This window comes from Pristiophorus japonicus, chromosome 7, assembly GCF_044704955.1.
Source record: "Pristiophorus japonicus isolate sPriJap1 chromosome 7, sPriJap1.hap1, whole genome shotgun sequence".
NCBI classification, from domain to species: Eukaryota; Metazoa; Chordata; class Chondrichthyes; family Pristiophoridae; genus Pristiophorus; species Pristiophorus japonicus.
This window is the reverse complement of record NC_091983.1, coordinates 250093125-250113648: the sequence shown is the minus strand read 5'-3', so window position 1 is coordinate 250113648 and position 20524 is coordinate 250093125. Positions and strand designations below refer to the sequence as shown.

Genomic DNA, 20524 nt, shown 5'->3' with positions numbered 1-20524 from the left:
TCATTTGCCAATTATCTGTCCATTCTGCAAGTTTATTAATGTCTTCGTGTAATTTGTTGCAGTCTTCCTCAATATTAACTACCCCCCCAATTGGTGTCATCCGTAAATTAAAAAATTGTGTTTTTGATTCCAAAGTCCTAACCGTTAATATAAATTGTGAACAACAAAGGAGTACTGCTCCTTGTGGGACCCCACTGCCCACCTTCTGCCACTGTGAATAGCTACCTTTTACCCCTACTCTCTGCTTTCTGTCTTGCAGCCAGCTAGCGATCCATTCTGATACATGTCCCCCAATTCTGCATTCTCTGACCTTATTCACTGGTCTATTATGTGGCCCCTTATCAAAGGCCTTTTGAAACTCGAGATAAATTGCATCTACTGTATTACCCTTCTGTTACCTTGAAATAGTTGTGGAGATCATCTGAGAGGAAAGTGTAAAACATCTGCCTGTCTTTCACATCACTGAGCCGATCGTGGAAAACTCTGGTAACCTCGTGTGCAAACAGCATTAGTATCTGCTCTTTCGAGACAATGTCCGTTTCATTAGCCTGGAGCAGGCCCTGTGTCACCTGCAGAAACAGGACAGATCCACCTTAAAAAAAGAGCAGTCTCCTCCTCACCAACCTCTCTGCACTCACACACACACTTGTGTATACACACACACACACACTTGTATACACACACACTTGTAGACACACACACTTGTATACACTCACACACACATACTTGTATACACACACACACACACACACACATACTTGTATACACACACACACACACACATACTTGTATACACACACACACACACACACATACTTGTATATATACACACACGTATATACACACACACACACTTGTATACACACATAGATGCACTCACAAATGCAAATATGATTTTACGTCATATGTGCTAGGTCCGTGCAGCAGAGCTGGTCTCCAGTTGTCTTGGTTAATCCTTGCCACTGGACCAAGACCTCGCTCTGTCAAGCCCGTGTGGTGGCTGGTGTGCAACGGCCACCCCACGTTAAAAAAATTCACGCACAGGCATCTTCCACCCTTCAAGATGCAGTTCGGGATCTAGAATATTAGGTCCTTCATTGAAACACCTGGGAACTCATCCCTTTTCGGCGTGGAAGTAAGTCATCCTCGTTTCAAGGGATCGCCTATGATGATAACTCACAAACACGTATATACCCACAGACACACACACGTGTGTATATACACACGTACTCACACACAGGTGCATCATAGGCGGTCCCTCGAAACGAAGATGACTTGCTTCCACGTCAAAAAAAAAGGATAAGTTCCCAGGTGGTTCGAATGAAGCACCCAAACTACATCCTGAAGGGTGGAAGATGCCTGCGCGTGGATTTTTTTTTAACATGGGGTGGCCGTTGTACACCAGCCACCACACGGGCTTGACAGAGCTAGGTCTTGGTCCAGTGGCAAGGATTACCCAAGACGACTGGAGACCATATCTGCTGCACGGACCTAGTGCGTACACAGATCGCAGTGTGGGCTGGCCCGTGCTGCCCCTGGGTCCCTGGCCCTGAACTCATGCCTCCCCTGGGCCCCGATCACGTCCCTCCACAGTCTCTCGCCGCTCCTGTTGCATCTGCCCACGCTCCAATCACCGACTTGGCCTTTGCTGCCGTTGCCCTCCTGCACCAGCTCGCGTTGGACCTTGCAGTGGCATGCCTCCACGCTGCTCCCTGGGCCACACGCCGCTCCTTATAAAGGTACAGTAAGTGTTTTGGTCTGGACTTGTCTCCATTCCCGTGCCCAGACGGGAGGGGCAACATTTGGGGACACAGATTCCCCACCAATTCCCATTCCCCTTCTTTCTGGTAGATAATGGAGGGGCCACTGTGTGTAATGTGCATGTCAGTAAGAATTGTCAGGAAGCTCTTTCTAATTGGAGATTTTATTCAGTGGAAACTTTCACACACTATTGTAGATTTTGTATCAAAGTTCAATTTAGGATTAACGTAAAAGTTCATAATTTTTTTTGCAAACGAACTTTCTGTCGAGAGTTGCTGAATTAAAAGGAAAAAAAAAACAGGTGCATATATAGAAACATAGAAAACATAGAAAATAGGTGCAGGAGTAGGCCATTCGGCCCTTCTAGCCTGCACCGCCATTCAATGAGTTCATGGCTGAACATTCAACTTCAGTACCCCATTCCTGCTTTCTCGATAGAAACACCCAGACACACACACATGTATATACACACATACTCATACGCATAATGTGCATACACACATACATATACACCATGTATACACACACTCCAACACAAATACACACATGTGTATATATACACACAAACATATCAGGGAAACCACTCAGTTAGGAGTAAGAAGGAAAATGAAGTGGAACTGCATCAAACAAGATGTGGTGTCCCTGCACCGTACTACAAATTCACACGAGGCATGTACTGCAGACACAGTCACTACGTGACCTTAACCTTTATTCCCAGGACCAAGGAGTGCTGACCCTGGGTGGGATCTCCCCTTTTATACCTGGAAACTCAGGTGAGAAGTGTCTCCCACAATTTCACCCACTGTGGTCAGGGTGTGCATTTCTAGGGTACAGTGTACAGGAGTTGCATGAAGGTTACAGTTACATGAAGTTTGCCGTTGCATGATGGTTACATACATGACATCACCTCTCCCCTTACGTCTTTTTGTGTCAAAGGTTAAGTCTATCGGGTGGTCGACGCTCTCTCGTGGAGTGCCGCAGTTGTGGGTCTGGTGGCTGAGCCTCGGCATGCGTCTCTGTCACCTGAGGTGATTCCGGCCTGTCCGGGCTGGCCGCAGGGACTGTGCATGCTGTGGATTGTTCTCATTGCTCATCCACTGGCAGTGGTATGGGTGACATCTCATGCTCTTCTTCAGGTTCCTCCGTGTCTATGTTGAACCTTTTCTTTACTTGGTCCAAGTGTTTACGGCATATCTGCCCATTGTTTAGTCTGACCACTATGACCCTATTCCCTTCTTTGCCAATTACAGTGCCCTCAAGCCACTTGGGTCCCAAAGCATGGTTAAGAACAAATACCGGGTCATCCATTTCTATAAACCTCCCCCTTGAGTTTTGATCATGGAACTCGGTTTGGGACTGGTGCTTGCCCTCACCAAGTCTGCCAGGGCTGGGCGAATGAAGGACAGCCGCGTTTCAAGCGTGCGTTTCATGAGGAGTTCCGCTGGCGGGACTCCAGTGAGCGAGTGCGGAGGCGCGATAGGCGGTACTGAAGGGAGGGTCCTTGGATGTGTAGCATGCCCTGTTTTATGACTTAGACATCACGTTCCGCCTGGCCATTGGAGGCCGGCTTGAACGGCGCTGTCCAGATGTGATAGATACCATTGGCCAACATAAACTCCTGAAATTCATGGCTGGTGAAACACGGGCCATTGTCGCTGACTTGGATGTCCGGCAAGCCGTGGGTCACGAAAACCGTACGTAATCTCCACAGTGATGGATGCCGTGCTCGAGTTTAATATGATGCATCGATCCATTTCGAGTATACATCGACAACGATCAGGAACATTTTCCCCATGAATGGGCCCGCATAGTCCACGTGAATATGTGACCATGGTCTGGTGGGCCAAGGCCACGGGCTGAGTGGGGCCTCCCTGGGGGCATTGCCCAGCTGGGCACACGTGCACCTGCGAACCCAGTGTTCCAGGTCTGAGTCAATCCCCGGCCACCATACATGTTACCGGGCAATGGCCTTCATTAACACGATGCCAGGGTGCTCACTGTGGAGTTCCCTGATGAACACTTCCCTGCCTTTCTGGAGCATGACTACCCGGCTGCCCCATAGCAGGCAGTCGGCTTGGATGGGAAGCTCATCCATCCGTCTGTGAAACGGTCTGACCTCCTCGGGGCATGCCCTGTGTGTGGGCACCCAATCCCCAGTCAGGACACATTTCTTTATCATGCATAGGAGGGGGTCTCTTGGTCCAGAGTTTAATCTGGCGGGCTGTGATGGGGGAGCCTGCGGTGTCAAAAGCCTCAACGGCTATGACCATCTCAGCGCTTTGCTCCGCTGCCCCTTCGGTGATGGCCAGTGGGAGCCTGCTGAGCACGTCAGCGCAATTTTCGGTGCCTGGCCGGTGCCGTATGGTGTAGTCATACGCAGTCAGCGTGAGAGCCCATCGCTGTATGCGAGCTGACGCATTGGCATTGACAGCCTTGCTGTCGGACAACAGGGATGTTAACGGCTTGTGGTCCGTCTCTAGCTCGAACCGTCTACCGAAAAGGTACTGGTGCATCTTTTTCACACGGTACACACAAGCGAGTGCTTCCTTTTCGACCATGCCGTATCCACGCTCTGCCTGGGAGAGTGACCTGGAGGCGTAAGCCACCGGTTGGAGTCGGCCGTCATCATTACCCTGCTGCAACACACACCCAGCCCCGTAGGACGATGCATTGCATGTTAAAACCAGTTTTTTACACGGGTCATACAAAGTTTGTTAGAACACAGCAGGTTCCTTACCTTATTGAAAGCCCGTTCTTGACAGTCCCCCCAAAGCCATTCACAACCTTTACGCAGGAGCATGTGTAACGGCTCCAACAATGTGCTTCAGTTCGGCAGAAAGTTTTTGATTCAGTGGGCCGGATCCCGTCTGCGGCAACCCTCCTGCCCAAAAACTTGACCTCTGGGGCCAAAAACACACACTTGGCCTTTTTCAGCCACAAGCCTACCCGGTCCAATCGGCGTAGCACCTCCTCCAGGTTGTGGAGGTGTTCCTCGTTGTCTCAACCCGTTATAAGGATGCCGTATTGGAATACGATTGTTCCAGGAATGGATTTGAGCAAGCTTTCCATGTTCCGCTGAAAGATAGCTGCCGCCGAACGAATGCCAAACGGACACCTGTTGTAGATAAATAATCCCTTGTGCGTCGTGATGGTGGTCAGAAGCTTGGATTCTTCAGCCAGTTCCTGAGTCATGTAGGCCGAAGTGAGGTCCAGCTTCGTGAACAGCTTGCCACCTGCCAGCGTGGCAAAAAGGTCCTCCGCTCTCGGGAGTGGGTATTGGTCTTGCAGCGATACTCGGTTGATGGTGGCTTTGTAGTCGCCACAAATCCTGACCGAGCCATCTGCTGTAAGGGCAGGAACGATGGGACTTGCCCAGTCGCTGAATTCAACGGCTGAAATTATGCCCTCTCTGAGCAGCCTGTCCAATTCACTTTCAATTTTCTCACGCATCACATACGGCACCGCTCTGGCTTTGTAGTGCACTGGTCTGGCATCTGGAGTGATGCGTATCACTACTTTAGTGCCCTTGAACATTCCGACACCGGGTTGAAACAGTGACCCGAATTTTTGTAGGACCTGTGAGCATTAATTTCGCTCCACAGATGAAATGGCGTGCACATACCCCCATTTCCAATTTATCTCGGCTAGCCAACTCCTCCCCAGGAGCGTGGGGCCATTTCCCGGGACGATCCAGAGTGGCAGCCGGTTCTGTGATCCATTATGTGTTACCACCAAGTTTGCACTGCCTAGCACTGGGATGATCTCTTTGGTGTACGTCCATAGCTGCGTCTCAATACGTTCCAGTTTGGGCCTGCTAGCTCTGTGTGGCCATCGTCTCTCAAATTGTTGGGCGCTCATAAGTGACTGGCTTGCTCCTATATCCAGCTCCATGCGCACCAGGATGCTATTCAATAAAACTTTCATCATCATGGGTGGCGTTTTAGTGTATGACCTGTGGACGTCAGCCACGTGAACCCGCTGAACTTCAGCATCCATGGCTTTTCCCCAGGCATCATCCTGCATTGCAGACCCCTGGTCTGGTTCCACTGTCTCGCAGATTAGCCTCGCTACAGCCTTTTTGCACATCTTGGCCAAGTGTCCACTGACGTTACAAATCCTACAGGTATATTGCTGGAACCTGCAGCTTTTCGCAGTATGTCTACCCCCGCACCTCCAGCATGAGCTGAGATTGTTGTTAACAAAAGGACTGTTACCAGGCATTCCTCTCTGATTGCCCATTTGGTTGTTTCTAAGCACACTGATGGTGGGTGTTAATGGTCCCATCGCAGGACGCATTGTTCCTCGTGATGGCGTGAATTGCCGATCCCCTTTCCATTGTCCCTGTTGCGGGCCCACCCTAGAGGCTGTTGCTGCCTGGGTGGTTTCGAAATGCCCTTGCCGGCCTGCGGGGTCCCTAGCCGCGTTCACCATGTTAACTCCCTGGTCCATCGCCACGTTGGGACCAGGGCTGTGCGCGTAAATTAGCTTGGTCTCTTCTTCCACTGCCATGAAGGTCTGAGCTATCAACGCCGCCCCTTCTAAAGTCAAGTCCTTGGCCCCTATGAGCTTCCTGAAAATCCCGGCATGACCAATGCCCTCGATGAAGAAATCCCTTAACATCTCCCCACCTGCAGGCATCTGTGAACTTAGAGACTGGCCAAGAGCCACAGGTCCGCAACGAAGTCCGAGATGTATTGTCCCTCCCGACGCCGGTGTGTGTAGAACCAGTGCCGGGCCTTGTGTACGCTACTCGCCGGCTTGAGATACTCACTGATCAGCTGGCTGAGATTTTCAAAGGACTTGTCCGCTGGCCTTTGGGGTGCGAGCAGATGTGTGGTCCGCAGCTGGTCAGTAGATGCGCCCTCCGCTTGTCAGGCGCTGTCGCTCCCAGCCAGTCCTTTGTGACAAAGCTCTGCTGGAGTCTTTCCACGAAGTCATCCCAGTCCTCACCCACACAGTAACGTTCCTCTGTGCTACCGGTGGCCATCCTCGTGGTTCGGTGATTCCCGTTTCTCATCGCCAAATGTGGTGTCCCTGCATCGTACTACAAAAGCACACGAGGCAGACACAGTCACTATCTGATCGTAACCTTTATTCCCAGGACCAAGGAGTGCTGACCCTGGTTGGGACATCCCCTTTTATACCTGGAAGCCCAGGTGAGGAGTGTCTCCCACAAATTCACCCGCTGTCATCAGGGTGTGCATTTCGAGGGTATAACTTCAGTGTACAGGAGTTGCATGAAGGTTACAGTTACATGAGGATTGCCGTTGCATGATGGTTACATACATGACACAAGGGAAGAAGACTGAAGTTATAGACAGATGTGCAGTCAGCTGGAGTATTAATCAGTATCAGTATGATGCAGTAAGCTGGAGTATTAACCAGTATGTCTGATGCAGTAAGCTGGAGTATTAACCAGTATCAGTATGATGCAGTAAGCTGGAGTATTAACCAGTATCACTATGCTGTAGTAAGCTGGAGTATTAACCAGTATCATTATGATGCAGTAAGCTGGAGTATTAACCAGTATCAGTGTGATGCAGTAAGCTGGAGTACTAACTATTATCAGTATCATGCAGTAAGCTGGAGTATTAACCAGTATCAGTGTGACGCAGTAAGCTGGAGGATTAACCAGTATCACTATGATGCAGTAAGCTGGAGTATTAATCAGTATCAGTGTGATGCAGTAAGCTGGAGTATTAACCAGTATCACTATGATGCAGTAAGCTGGAGTATTAACCAGTATCAGTATGATGCAGTAAGCTGGAGTAATAACCAGTATCAGTATGATGCAGTTAGCTGGAGTATTAACCAGTATCACTATGATGCAGTAAGCTGGAGTATTAACCAGTATCAGTGTGATGCAGTAAGCTGGAGGATTAACCAGTATCACTATGATGCAGTAAACTGGAGTATTAACCAGTATCAGTGTGATGCAGTAAGCTGGAGGATTAACCAGTATCAGTGTGATGCAGTAAGCTGGAGTATTAACCAGTATCAGTATGATGCAGTAAGCTGGAGTATTAACCAGTATCACTATGATGCAGTAAGCTGGAGTATTAACCAGTATCAGTATGATGCAGTCAGCTGGAGGATTAATCAGTATTAGTATGATGCAGTAAGCTGGAGTGTTAACCAGTATCAGTATGATGCAGTAAGCTGGAGTATTAACCAGTATCACTATGATGCAGTAAGCTGGAGTATTAACCAGCATCACTATGATGCAGTAAGCTGGAGTATTAATCAGTATCAGTGTGATGCAGCAAGCTGGAGTATTAACCAGTATCAGCATGATGCATTAAGCTGGAGTATTAACCAGTATCACTATGCTGTAGTAAGCTGGAGTATTAACCAGTATCACTATGATGCAGTAAGCTGGAGCATTAACCAGTATCAGTGTGATGCAGTAAGCAGGAGTATGAACCAGTATCACTATGATGCAGTAAGCTGGAGTATTAACCAGTATCGGTCTGATGCAGTAAGTTGCAGTATTAATCAGTATCAGTGTGATGCAGTAAGCTAGAGTATTAACCAGTGTCACTATGATGCAGTAAGCTGGAGTATTAATCAGTATCAGTATGATGCAGTAAGCTGGAGGATTGCTTAGTATCACTATGATGCAGTAAGCTGGAGTATTAACCAGTATCACTAAGATGCAGTAAGCTGGAGTATTAATCAGTATCAGTGTGATGCAGTAAGCTGGAGTATTAACCAGTATTACTATGATGCAGTCAGCTGGAGTATTAACCAGTATCGTTGTGATGCAGTAAGCTGGAGTATTAACCAGTATCACTATGATGCAGTAAGCTGGAGTATTAACCAGTATCGGCGTGACGCAGTAAGCTGCAGTATTAACCAGTATCACTATGATGCAGTAAGTTGGAGTATTAATCAGTATCAGTACCATGCAGTAAGCTAGAGTATTAACCAGTGTCACTATGATGCAGTAAACTGGAGTATTAACCGGTATCACTATGATGCAGTAAGCTGGAGTATTAACCAGTATCACTTTGATGCAGTAAGCTGGAGTACTAACTATTATCAGTATCATGCAGTAAGCTGGAGTATTAATCAGTATCAGTGTGATGCAGTAAGCTGGAGTATTAACCAGTATCACTATGATGCAGTAAGCTGGAGTATTAACCAGTATCAGTATGATGCAGTAAGCTGGAGTAATAACCAGTATCAGTATGATGCAGTTAGCTGGAGTATTAACCAGTATCACTATGATGCAGTAAGCTGGAGTATTAACCAGTATCAGTGTGATGCAGTAAGCTGGAGGATTAACCAGTATCACTATGATGCAGTAAGCTGGAGTATTAACCAGTATCAGTGTGATGCAGTAAGCTGGAGGATTAACCAGCATCAGTATGATGCAGTAAGCTGGAGTATTAACCAGTATCACTATGATGCAGTAAGCTGGAGTATTAACCAGCATCACTATGATGCAGTAAGCTGGAGTATTAATCAGTATCAGTGTGATGCAGTAAGCTGGAGTATTAACCAGTATCAGCATGATGCATTAAGCTGGAGTATTAACCAGTATCACTATGCTGTAGTAAGCTGGAGTATTAACCAGTATCACTATGATGCAGTAAGCTGGAGCATTAACCAGTATCAGTGTGATGCAGTAAGCAGGAGTATGAACCAGTATCACTATGATGCAGTAAGCTGGAGTATTAACCAGTATCGGTCTGATGCAGTAAGTTGCAGTATTAATCAGTATCAGTGTGATGCAGTAAGCTAGAGTATTAACCAGTGTCACTATGATGCAGTAAGCTGGAGTATTAATCAGTATCAGTGTGATGCAGTAAGCTGGAGTATTAACCAGTATTACTATGATGCAGTCAGCTGGAGTATTAACCAGTATCGTTGTGATGCAGTAAGCTGGAGTATTAACCAGTATCACTATGATGCAGTAAGCTGGAGTATTAACCAGTATCGGCGTGACGCAGTAAGCTGCAGTATTAACCAGTATCACTATGATGCAGTAAGTTGGAGTATTAATCAGTATCAGTACGATGCAGTAAGCTAGAGTATTAACCAGTGTCACTATGATGCAGTAAACTGGAGTATTAACCGGTATCACTATGATGCAGTAAGCTGGAGTATTAACCAGTGTCAGTGTGATGCAGTAAGCTGGAGTACTAACTATTATCAGTATCATGCAGTAAGCTGGAGTATTAACCAGTATCAGTGTGACGCAGTAAGCTGGAGGATTAACCAGGATCACTATGATGCAGTAAGCTGGAGTATTAATCAGTATCAGTGTGATGCAGTAAGCTGGAGTATTAACCAGTATCACTATGATGCAGTAAGCTGGAGTATTAACCAGTATCAGTATGATGCAGTAAGCTGGAGTAATAACCAGTATCAGTATGATGCAGTTAGCTGGAGTATTAACCAGTATCACTATGATGCAGTAAGCTGGAGTATTAACCAGTATCAGTGTGATGCAGTAAGCTGGAGTATTAACCAGTATCAGTATGATGCAGTAAGCTGGAGTATTAACCAGTATCACTATGATGCAGTAAGCTGGAGTATTAACCAGTATCAGTATGATGCAGTCAGCTGGAGGATTAATCAGTATTAGTATGATGCAGTAAGCTGGAGTGTTAACCAGTATCAGTATGATGCAGTAAGCTGGAGTATTAACCAGTATCACTATGATGCAGTAAGCTGGAGTATTAACCAGCATCACTATGATGCAGTAAACTGGAGTATTAATCAGTATCAGTGTGATGCAGCAAGCTGGAGTATTAACCAGTATCAGTGTGATGCAGTAAGCAGGAGTATGAACCAGTATCACTATGATGCAGTAAGCTGGAGTATTAACCAGTATCGGTCTGATGCAGTAAGTTGCAGTATTAATCAGTATCAGTGTGATGCAGTAAGCTAGAGTAGTAACCAGTGTCACTATGATGCAGTAAGCTGGAGTATTAATCAGTATCAGTATGATGCAGTAAGCTGGAGGATTGCTTAGTATCACTATGATGCAGTAAGCTGGAGTATTAACCAGTATCACTATGATGCAGTAAGCTGGAGTATTAATCAGTATCAGTGTGATGCAGTAAGCTGGAGTATTAACCAGTATTACTATGATGCAGTCAGCTGGAGTATTAACCAGTATCGTTGTGATGCAGTAAGCTGGAGTATTAACCAGTATCACTATGATGCAGTAAGCTGGAGTATTAACCAGTATCGGCGTGACGCAGTAAGCTGCAGTATTAACCAGTATCACTATGATGCAGTAAGTTGGAGTATTAATCAGTATCAGTACGATGCAGGAAGCCAGAGTATTAACCAGTGTCACTATGATGCAGTAAACTGGAGTATTAACCGGTATCACTATGATGCAGTAAGCTGGAGTATTAACCAGTATCAGTATCATGCAGTAAGCTGGATTATTAACCAGTATCAGTGTGAAGCAGTAAGATGGAGGATTAACCAGTATCACTATGATGCAGTAAGCTGCAGTATTAATCAGTATCAGTGTGATGCAGTAAGCTGGAGTATTAACCAGTATTACTATGATGCAGTCAGCTGGAGTATTAACCAGTATCGGCGTGACGCAGTAAGCTGCAGTATGAACCAGTATCACTATGATGCAGTAAGTTGGAGTATTAATCAGTATCAGTACGATGCAGTAAGCTAGAGTATTAACCAGTGTCACTATGATGCAGTAAACTGGAGTATTAACCGGTATCACTATGATGCAGTAAGCTGGAGTATTAACCAGTATCAGTATCATGCAGTAAGCTGGATTATTAACCAGTATCAGTGTGAAGCAGTAAGATGGAGGATTAACCAGTATCACTATGATGCAGTAAGCTGGAGTATTAATCAGTATCAGTGTGATGCAGTAAGCTGGAGTATTAACCAGTATTACTATGATGCAGTCAGCTGGAGTATAAACCAGTATCGTTGTGATGCAGTAATCTGGAGTATTAACGAGTATCACTATGATGCAGTAAGCTGGAGTATTAACCATTATCAGTATGATGCAGTAAGCTGGAGTAATAACCAGTATCAGTATGATGCAGTCAGCTTAAGTATGAACCAGTATCACTATGATGCAGTAAGCTGGAGTATTAACCAGTATCAGTGTGACGCAGTAAGCTGGAGGATTAACCAGTATCACTATGATGCAGTAAGATGGAGTATTAATCAGTATCAGTGTGATGCAGTAAGCTGGAGTATTAACCAGTATCACGATGATGCAGTCAGCTGGATTATTAACCAGTGTCAGTGTGATGCAGTAAGCTGGAGTATTAACCAGTATCACTATGATGCAGTAAGCTGGAGTATTAACCAGTATCAGTGTGATGCAGTAAGCTGGAGGATTAACCAGTATCAGTGTGATGCAGTAAGCTGGAGTATTAACCAGTATCAGTATGATGCAGTAAGCTGGGGTATTAACCAGTATCAGTATGATGCAGTCAGCTGGAGTATTAACCAGTATCATTGTGATGCAGCCAGCTGGAGTATTAACCAGTATCACTATGATGCAGTAAGCTGGAGGATTAACCAGTATCAGTGTGATGCAGTAAACTGGAGTATTAACCAGAATCAGTATGATGCAGAATGCTGGAGTATTAACGAGTATCACTATGATGCAGTAAGCTGGAGTATTAACCAGTATCACTATGATGCAGTAAGCTGGAGGATTAATCAGTATCAGTGTGATGCAATAAGCTGGAGTATTAACCAGTATCAGTATCATGCAGTAAGCTGGATTATTAACCAGTATCAGTGTGAAGCAGTAAAATGGAGGATTAACCAGTATCAGTGTGATGCAGTAAGCTGGAGTATTAACCAGTATTACTATGATGCAGTCAGCTGGAGTATTGACCAGTATCGTTGTGATGCAGTAATCTGGAGTATTAACGAGTATCACTATGATGCATTAAGCTGGAGTATTATCCATTATCAGTATGATGCAGTAAGCTGGAGTAATAACCAGTATCAGTATGATGCAGTCAGCTTAAGTATTAACCAGTATCACTATGATGCAGTAAGCTGGAGTATTAACCAGTATCAGTGTGACGCAGTAAGCTGGAGGATTAACCTGTATCACTATGATGCAGTAAGCTGGAGTATTAACCAGTAACAGTGTGATGCAGTAAGCTGGAGGATTAACCAGTATCAGTGTGATGCAGTAAGCTGGAGTATTAACCAGTATCAGTATGATGCAGTAAGCTGGAGTATTAACCAGTATCACTATGATGCAGTAAGCTGGAGTATTAACCAGTATCAGTATGATGCAGTCAGCTTAAGTATGAACCAGTATCACTATGATGCAGTAAGCTGGAGTATTAACCAGTATCAGTGTGACGCAGTAAGCTGGTGGATTAACCAGTATCACTATGATGCAGTAAGCTGGAGTATTAACCAGTATCACGATGATGCAGTAAGCTGGAGTATTAACCAGTATCACTATGATGCAGTAAGCTGGAGTATTAACCAGTATCAGTGTGATGCAGTAAGCTGGAGGATTAACCAGTATCAGTGTGATGCAGTAAGCTGGAGTATTAACCAGTATCAGTATGATGCAGTAAGCTGGGGTATTAACCAGTATCACTATGATGCAGTAAGCTGGAGTATTAACCAGTATCAGTATGATGCAGTCAGCTGGAGTATTAACCAGTATCATTGTGATGCAGCCAGCTGGAGTATTAACCAGTATCACTATGATGCAGTAAGCTGGAGGATTAACCAGTATCAGTGTGATGCAGTAAGCTGGAGTATTAACCAGAATCAGTATGATGCAGAATGCTGGAGTATTAACGAGTATCACTATGATGCAGTAAGCTGGAGGATTAACCAGTATCACTATGATGCAGTAAGCTGGAGGATTAATCAGTATCAGTGTGATGCAATAAGCTGGAGTATTAACCAGTATCAGTATCATGCAGTAAGCTGGAGCATTAACCAGTATCAGTGGGATGCAGTAAGCAGGAGTATGAACCAGTATCACTATGATGCAGTAAGCTGGAGTATTAACCAGTAGAGGTCTGATGCAGTAAGTTGGAGTATTAATCAGTATCAGTGTGATGCAGTAAGCTAGAGTATTAACCAGTGTCACTATGATGCAGTAAGCTGGAGTATTAATCAGTATCAGTATGATGCAGTAAGCTGGAGGATTGCTTAGTATCACTATGATGCAGTAAGCTGGAGTATTAACCAGTATCACTAGGATGCAGTAAGCAGGAGTATGAACCAGTATCACTATGATGCAGTAAGTTGGAGTATTAATCAGTATCAGTGTGATGCAGTAAGCTGGACTGTAAACCAGTATCAGTATCATGCAGTAAGCTGGAGCATTAACCAGTATCAGTGGGATGCAGTAAGCAGGAGTATGAACCAGTATCACTATGATGCAGTAAGTTGGAGTATTAATCAGTATCAGTGTGATGCAGTAAGCTGGAGTATTAACCAGTATCACTAGGATGCAGTAAGCTGGAGTATTAATAAGTATCAGTGTGATGCAGTAAGCTGGAGTATTAACCAGTATTACTATGATGCAATCAGCTGGAGTATTAACCAGTATCGTTGTGATGCAGTAAGCTGGAGTATTAACCAGTATCGGCGTGACGCAGTAAGCTGCAGTATTAACCAGTATCACTATGATGCAGTAAGTTGGAGTATTAATCAGTATCAGTACGATGCAGTAAGCTAGAGTATTAACCAGTGTCACTATGATGCAGTAAACTGGAGTATTAACCGGTATCACTATGATGCAGTAAGCTGGAGGATTAATCAGTATCAGTGTGATGCAGTAAGCTGGAGTATTAACCAGTATTACTATGATGCAGTCAGCTGGAGTATTAACCAGTATCGTTGTGATGCAGTAAGCTGGAGTATTAACCAGTATCACTATGATGCAGTAAGCTGGAGTATTAACCAGTATCGGCGTGACGCAGTAAGCTGCAGTATTAACCAGTATCACTATGATGCAGTAAGTTGGAGTATTAATCAGTATCAGTATCATGCAGTAAGCTGGATTATTAACCAGTATCAGTGTGAAGCAGTAAGATGGATTATTAACCAGTATCAGTGTGAAGCAGTAAGATGGAGGATTAACCAGTATCACTATGATGCAGTAAGCTGCAGTATTAATCAGTATCAGTGTGATGCAGTAAGCTGGAGTATTAACCAGTATTACTATGATGCAGTCAGCTGGAGTATTAACCAGTATCGGCGTGACGCAGTAAGCTGCAGTATGAACCAGTATCACTATGATGCAGTAAGTTGGAGTATTAATCAGTATCAGTACGATGCAGTAAGCTAGAGTATTAACCAGTGTCACTATGATGCAGTAAACTGGAGTATTAACCGGTATCACTAGGATGCAGTAAGCTGGAGTATTAACCAGTATCAGTATCATGCAGTAAGCTGGATTATTAACCAGTATCAGTGTGAAGCAGTAAGATGGAGGATTAACCAGTATCACTATGATGCAGTAAGCTGGAGTATTAATCAGTATCAGTGTGATGCAGTAAGCTGGAGTATTAACCAGTATTACTATGATGCAGTCAGCTGGAGTATTAACCAGTATCGTTGTGATGCAGTAATCTGGAGCATTAACGAGTATCACTATGATGCAGTAAGCTGGAGTATTAACCATTATCAGTATGATGCAGTAAGCTGGAGTAATAACCAGTATCAGTATGATGCAGTCAGCTTAAGTATGAACCAGTATCACTATGATGCAGTAAGCTGGAGTATTAACCAGTATCAGTGTGACGCAGTAAGCTGGAGGATTAACCAGTATCACTATGATGCAGTAAGCTGGAATATTAATCAGTATAAGTGTGATGCAGTAAGCTGGAGTATTAACCAGTATCACTATGATGCAGTCAGCTGGAGTATTAACCAGTGTCAGTGTGATGCAGTAAGCTGGAGTATTAACCAGTATCACTATGATGCAGTAAGCTGGAGTATTAACCAGTATCAGTGTGATGCAGTAAGTTGGAGGATTAACCAGTATCAGTGTGATGCAGTAAGCTGGAGTATTAACCAGTATCAGTATGATGCAGTAAGCTGGGCTATTAACCAGTGTCAGTATGATGCAGTCAGCTGGAGTATTAACCAGTATCATTGTGATGCAGCCAGCTGGAGTATTAACCAGTATCACTATGATGCAGTAAGCTGGAGGATTAACCAGTATCAGTGTGATGCAGTAAACTGGAGTATTAACCAGAATCAGTATGATGCAGAATGCTGGAGTATTAACGAGTATCACTATGATGCAGTAAGCTGGAGTATTAACCAGTATCACTATGATGCAGTAAGCTGGAGGATTAATCAGTATCAGTGTGATGCAATAAGCTGGAGTATTAACCAGTATCAGTATCATGCAGTGAGCTGGATTAATAACCAGTATCAGTGTGAAGCAGTAAGCTGGAGTATTAACCAGTATCAGTATCATGCAGTAAGCTGGATTATTAACCAGTATCAGTGTGAAGCAGTAAGATGGAGGATTAACCAGTATCAGTGTGATGCAGTAAGCTGGAGTATTAACCAGTATTACTATGATGCAGTCAGCTGGAGTATTGACCAGTATCGTTGTGATGCAGTAATCTGGAGTATTAACGAGTATCACTATGATGCATTAAGCTGGAGTATTATCCATTATCAGTATGATGCAGTAAGCTGGAGTAATAACCAGTATCAGTATGATGCAGTCAGCTTAAGTATTAACCAGTATCACTATGATGCAGTAAGCTGGAGTATTAACCAGTATCAGTGTGACGCAGTAAGCTGGAGGATTAACCTGTATCACTATGATGCAGTAAGCTGGAGTATTAACCAGTATCAGTGGGATGCAGTAAGCAGGAGTATGAACCAGTATCACTATGATGCAGTAAGCTGGCGTATTAACCAGTAGAGGTCTGATGCAGTAAGTTGGAGTATTAATCAGTATCAGTGTGATGCAGTAAGCTAGAGTATTAACCAGTGTCACTATGATGCAGTAAGCTGGGGTATTAACCAGTATCACTAGGATGCAGTAAGCTGGAGTATTAATCAGTATCAGTGTGATGCAGTAAGCTGGAGTATTAACCAGTATTACTATGATGCAGTCAGCTGGAGTATTAACCAGTATCGTTGTGATGCAGTAAGCTGGAGTATTAACCAGTATCGGCGTGACGCAGTAAGCTGCAGTATTAACCAGTATCACTATGATGCAGTAAGTTGGAGTATTAATCAGTATCAGTATGATGCAGTAAGCTAGAGTATTAACCAGTGTCACTATGATGCAGTAAACTGGAGTATTAACCGGTATCACTATGATGCAGTAAGCTGGAGGATTAATCAGTATCAGTGTGATGCAGTAAGCTGGAGTATTATCCATTATCAGTATGATGCAGTAAGCTGGAGTAATAACCAGTATCAGTATGATGCAGTCAGCTTAAGTATTAACCAGTATCACTATGATGCAGTAAGCTGGAGTATTAACCAGTATCAGTGTGACGCAGTAAGCTGGAGGATTAACCTGTATCACTATGATGCAGTAAGCTGGAGTATTAACCAGTATCAGTGTGATGCAGTAAGCTGGAGGATTAACCAGTATCAGTGTGATGCAGTAAGCTGGAGTATTAACCAGTATCAGTATGATGCAGTAAGCTGGAGTATTAACCAGTATCACTATGATGCAGTAAGCTGGAGTATTAACCAGTATCAGTATGATGCAGTCAGCTGGAGTATTAACCAGTATCATTGTGATGCAGCCAGCTGGAGTATTAACCAGTATCACTATGATGCAGTAAGCTGGAGGATTAACCAGTATCAGTGTGATGCAGTAAGCTGGAGTATTAACCAGAATCAGTATGATGCAGAATGCTGGAGTATTAACGAGTATCACTGTGATGCAGTAAGCTGGAGTATTAACCAGTATCACTATGATGCAGTAAGCTGGAGGATTAATCAGTATCAGTGTGATGCAATAAGCTGGAGTATTAACCAGTATCAGTATCATGCAGTAAGCTGGAGTGTTAACCAGTATCAGTGTGACGCAGTAAGCTGGAGGATTAACCAGTATCAGTGTGGTGCAGTAAGCTGGAGTAATAACCAGTGTCAGTATGATGCAGTCAGCTGGAGTATTAACCAGTATCACTTTGATGCAGTAAGCTGGAGGTATAACCAGTATCAGTATGATGCAGTAAGCTGGAGTATTAACCAGTATCACTATGATGCAGTAAACTGGAGTATTAACCAGTATCAGTATGATGCAGTAAACTGGAGCATTAATGAGTATCGCTATGATGCAGTAAGCTGGAGTATTAACCAGTATCAGTATGATGCAGTAAACAGGAGTAATAACCAGTATAATTGTGATGCAGCCAGCTGGAGTATTAACCAGTATCACTATGATGCAGTAAGCTGGAGGTATAACCAGTATCAGTATGATGCAGTAAGCTGGAGTATTAACCAGTATCAGTATGATGCAGTCAGCTGGAGTAATAACCAGTATCACTGTGATGCTGAAAGCTGAAGTCAATCTGGTATCAGTGTGATGCAGTAAGCTGGACTGTAAACCAGTATCAGTATCATGCAGTAAACTGGAGTATTAACCAGTATCAGTGTGACGCAGTGTGCTGGAGTGTTAACCAGTATCAGTATGATGCAGTAAGCTGGAGTATTAACCAGTATCAGTGTGACGCAGTATGCTTGAGTATTAACCAGTATCAGTGTGATGCAGGAAGTTGGAGGATTAATCAGTATCAGTATGATGCAGTCAGCTGGAGTATTAAACAGTATCAGTGTGATGCAGCCAGCTGGAGTATTAACGAGTATCACTATGATGCAGTAAGCTGGAGGATTAACCAGTATCAGTGTGATGCAGGAAGCTGGAGTATTAACCAGTATCACTATGATGCAGTAAGCTGGAGGATTAATCAGTATTAGTATGATGAAGTAAGCTGGAGTGTTAACCAGTATCAGTATCATGCAGTAAGCTGGAGTATTAACCAGTATCAGTGTGACGCAGTAAGCTGGAGTATTAACCCGTATCAGTGTAGTGCAATAAGCTGGAGTATTACCCAGTATCAGTGTGATGCAGTAAGCTGGATTATTAACCAGTATCACGATGATGCAGTCAGGTGGAGTATTAACCAGTATCAGTATGATCCAGTAAGCTGGAATATTAACCAGTATCAGTATGATGCAGTAAGCTGGAGGTATAACCAGTATCAGTATGATGCAGTAAGCTGGAGTATTGACCAATATCAGTATAATGCAGTCAGCTGGAGTAATAACCAGTATCACTATGGTGCTGAAAGCTGAAATCTTAGTCAGTATCAGTGTGATGCAGTAAGCTGGACTGTAAACCAGTATCAGTATCATGCAGTAAGCTGGAGTATTAACCAGTATCAGTGTGACACAGTATGCTGGAGTATTAACCAGTATCAGTGTGATGCAGTAAGTTGGAGGATTAATCAGTATCAGTATGATGCAGTCAGCTGGAGTATTAAACAGTATCAGTGTGATGAAGCCAGGTTGAGTATTAATGAGTATCACTATGATGCAGTAAGCTGGAGGATTAATCAGTATCAGTGTGATGCGGTAAGCTGGAGTATTAACCAGTATCACTATGATGCAGTAAGCTGGAGGATTAAACAGTATCAGTATGATGCAGCCAGCTGGAGTATTAACGAGTATCACTATGATGCAGTAAACTGGAGGATTAACCAGTATCAGTGTGATGCAGTAAGCTGGAGTATTAACCAGTATCAGTATGATGCAGAAAGCTGGAGTATTAACGAGTATCACTATGATGCAGTAAGCTGGAGTATTAACCAGTATCACTATGACGCAGTAAGCTGGAGTATTAACCAGTATCAGTATGAGGACGGAAGCTGGAGGATTAATCAGTCTCAGAATGATGCAGTAAGCTGGAGGATTAATCAGTATCAGTGTGATGCAATAAGCTGGAGTATTAACCAGTATCAGTATCATGCAGTAAGCTGGAGTATTAACCAGTATCAGTATCATGCAGTAAGGGGGAGTGTTAACCAGTATCAGTGTGACGCAGTAAGCTGGAGGATTAACCAATATCAGTGTGATGCAGTAAGCTGGAGTATTAACCAGTATTACTATGATGCAGTCAGCTGGAGGATTAATCAGTATCAGTATGAGGACGGAAGCTGTAGGATTAATCAGTCTCAGTGTGATGCAATAAGCTGGAGTATTAACCAGTATCAGTATCATGCAGTAAGCTGGAGTATTAACCAGTATCAGTATCATGCAGTAAGGGGGAGTGTTAACCAGTATCAGTGTGACGCAGTAAGCTGGAGGATTAACCAGTATCAGTGTGATGCAGCCAGCTGGAGTATTAACCAGTATCACTATGATGCAGTCAGCTGGAGTATTAATCAGTATCAGTACGATGCAGTAAGCTGCAGTATTAACCGGTATCACTATAATGCAGTAAGCTGGAGGTTTAATCAGTATCAGTGTGATGCAGTAAGCTGGAGTATTAACCAGTATCAGTATCATGCAGTAAGCTGGAGTATTAACCAGTATCAGTGTGACGCAGTAAGATGGAGGATTAACCAGTATCACTATGACGCAGGAAGCTGGAGTATTAATCAGTATCAGTGTGATGCAGTAAGCTGGAGTATTAACCAGTATTACTATGATGCAGTCAGCTGGAGTATTAACCAGTATCGTTGTGATGCAGTAATCCGGAGTATTAACGAGTATCACTATGATGCAGTAAGCTGGAGTATTAACCATTATCAGTATGATGCAGTAAGCTGGA

At 43.9% G+C, this 20524-nt stretch overlaps 1 protein-coding gene across 1 annotated transcript in view; it reads right to left on the bottom strand.

The window, feature by feature from the left end:
• Positions 1 to 383: 383 nt before the first annotated feature.
• LOC139266720 (dynein axonemal heavy chain 6-like) overlaps positions 384 to 20524 on the bottom strand; it is a 199542-nt gene continuing 179401 nt past the window's right edge. Inside the window, exon 9 of the mRNA XM_070884305.1 lies at positions 384 to 569. Coding sequence (XP_070740406.1) covers positions 384 to 569 — 186 coding nt within the window. The remainder of the gene's footprint in view (positions 570 to 20524) is intronic.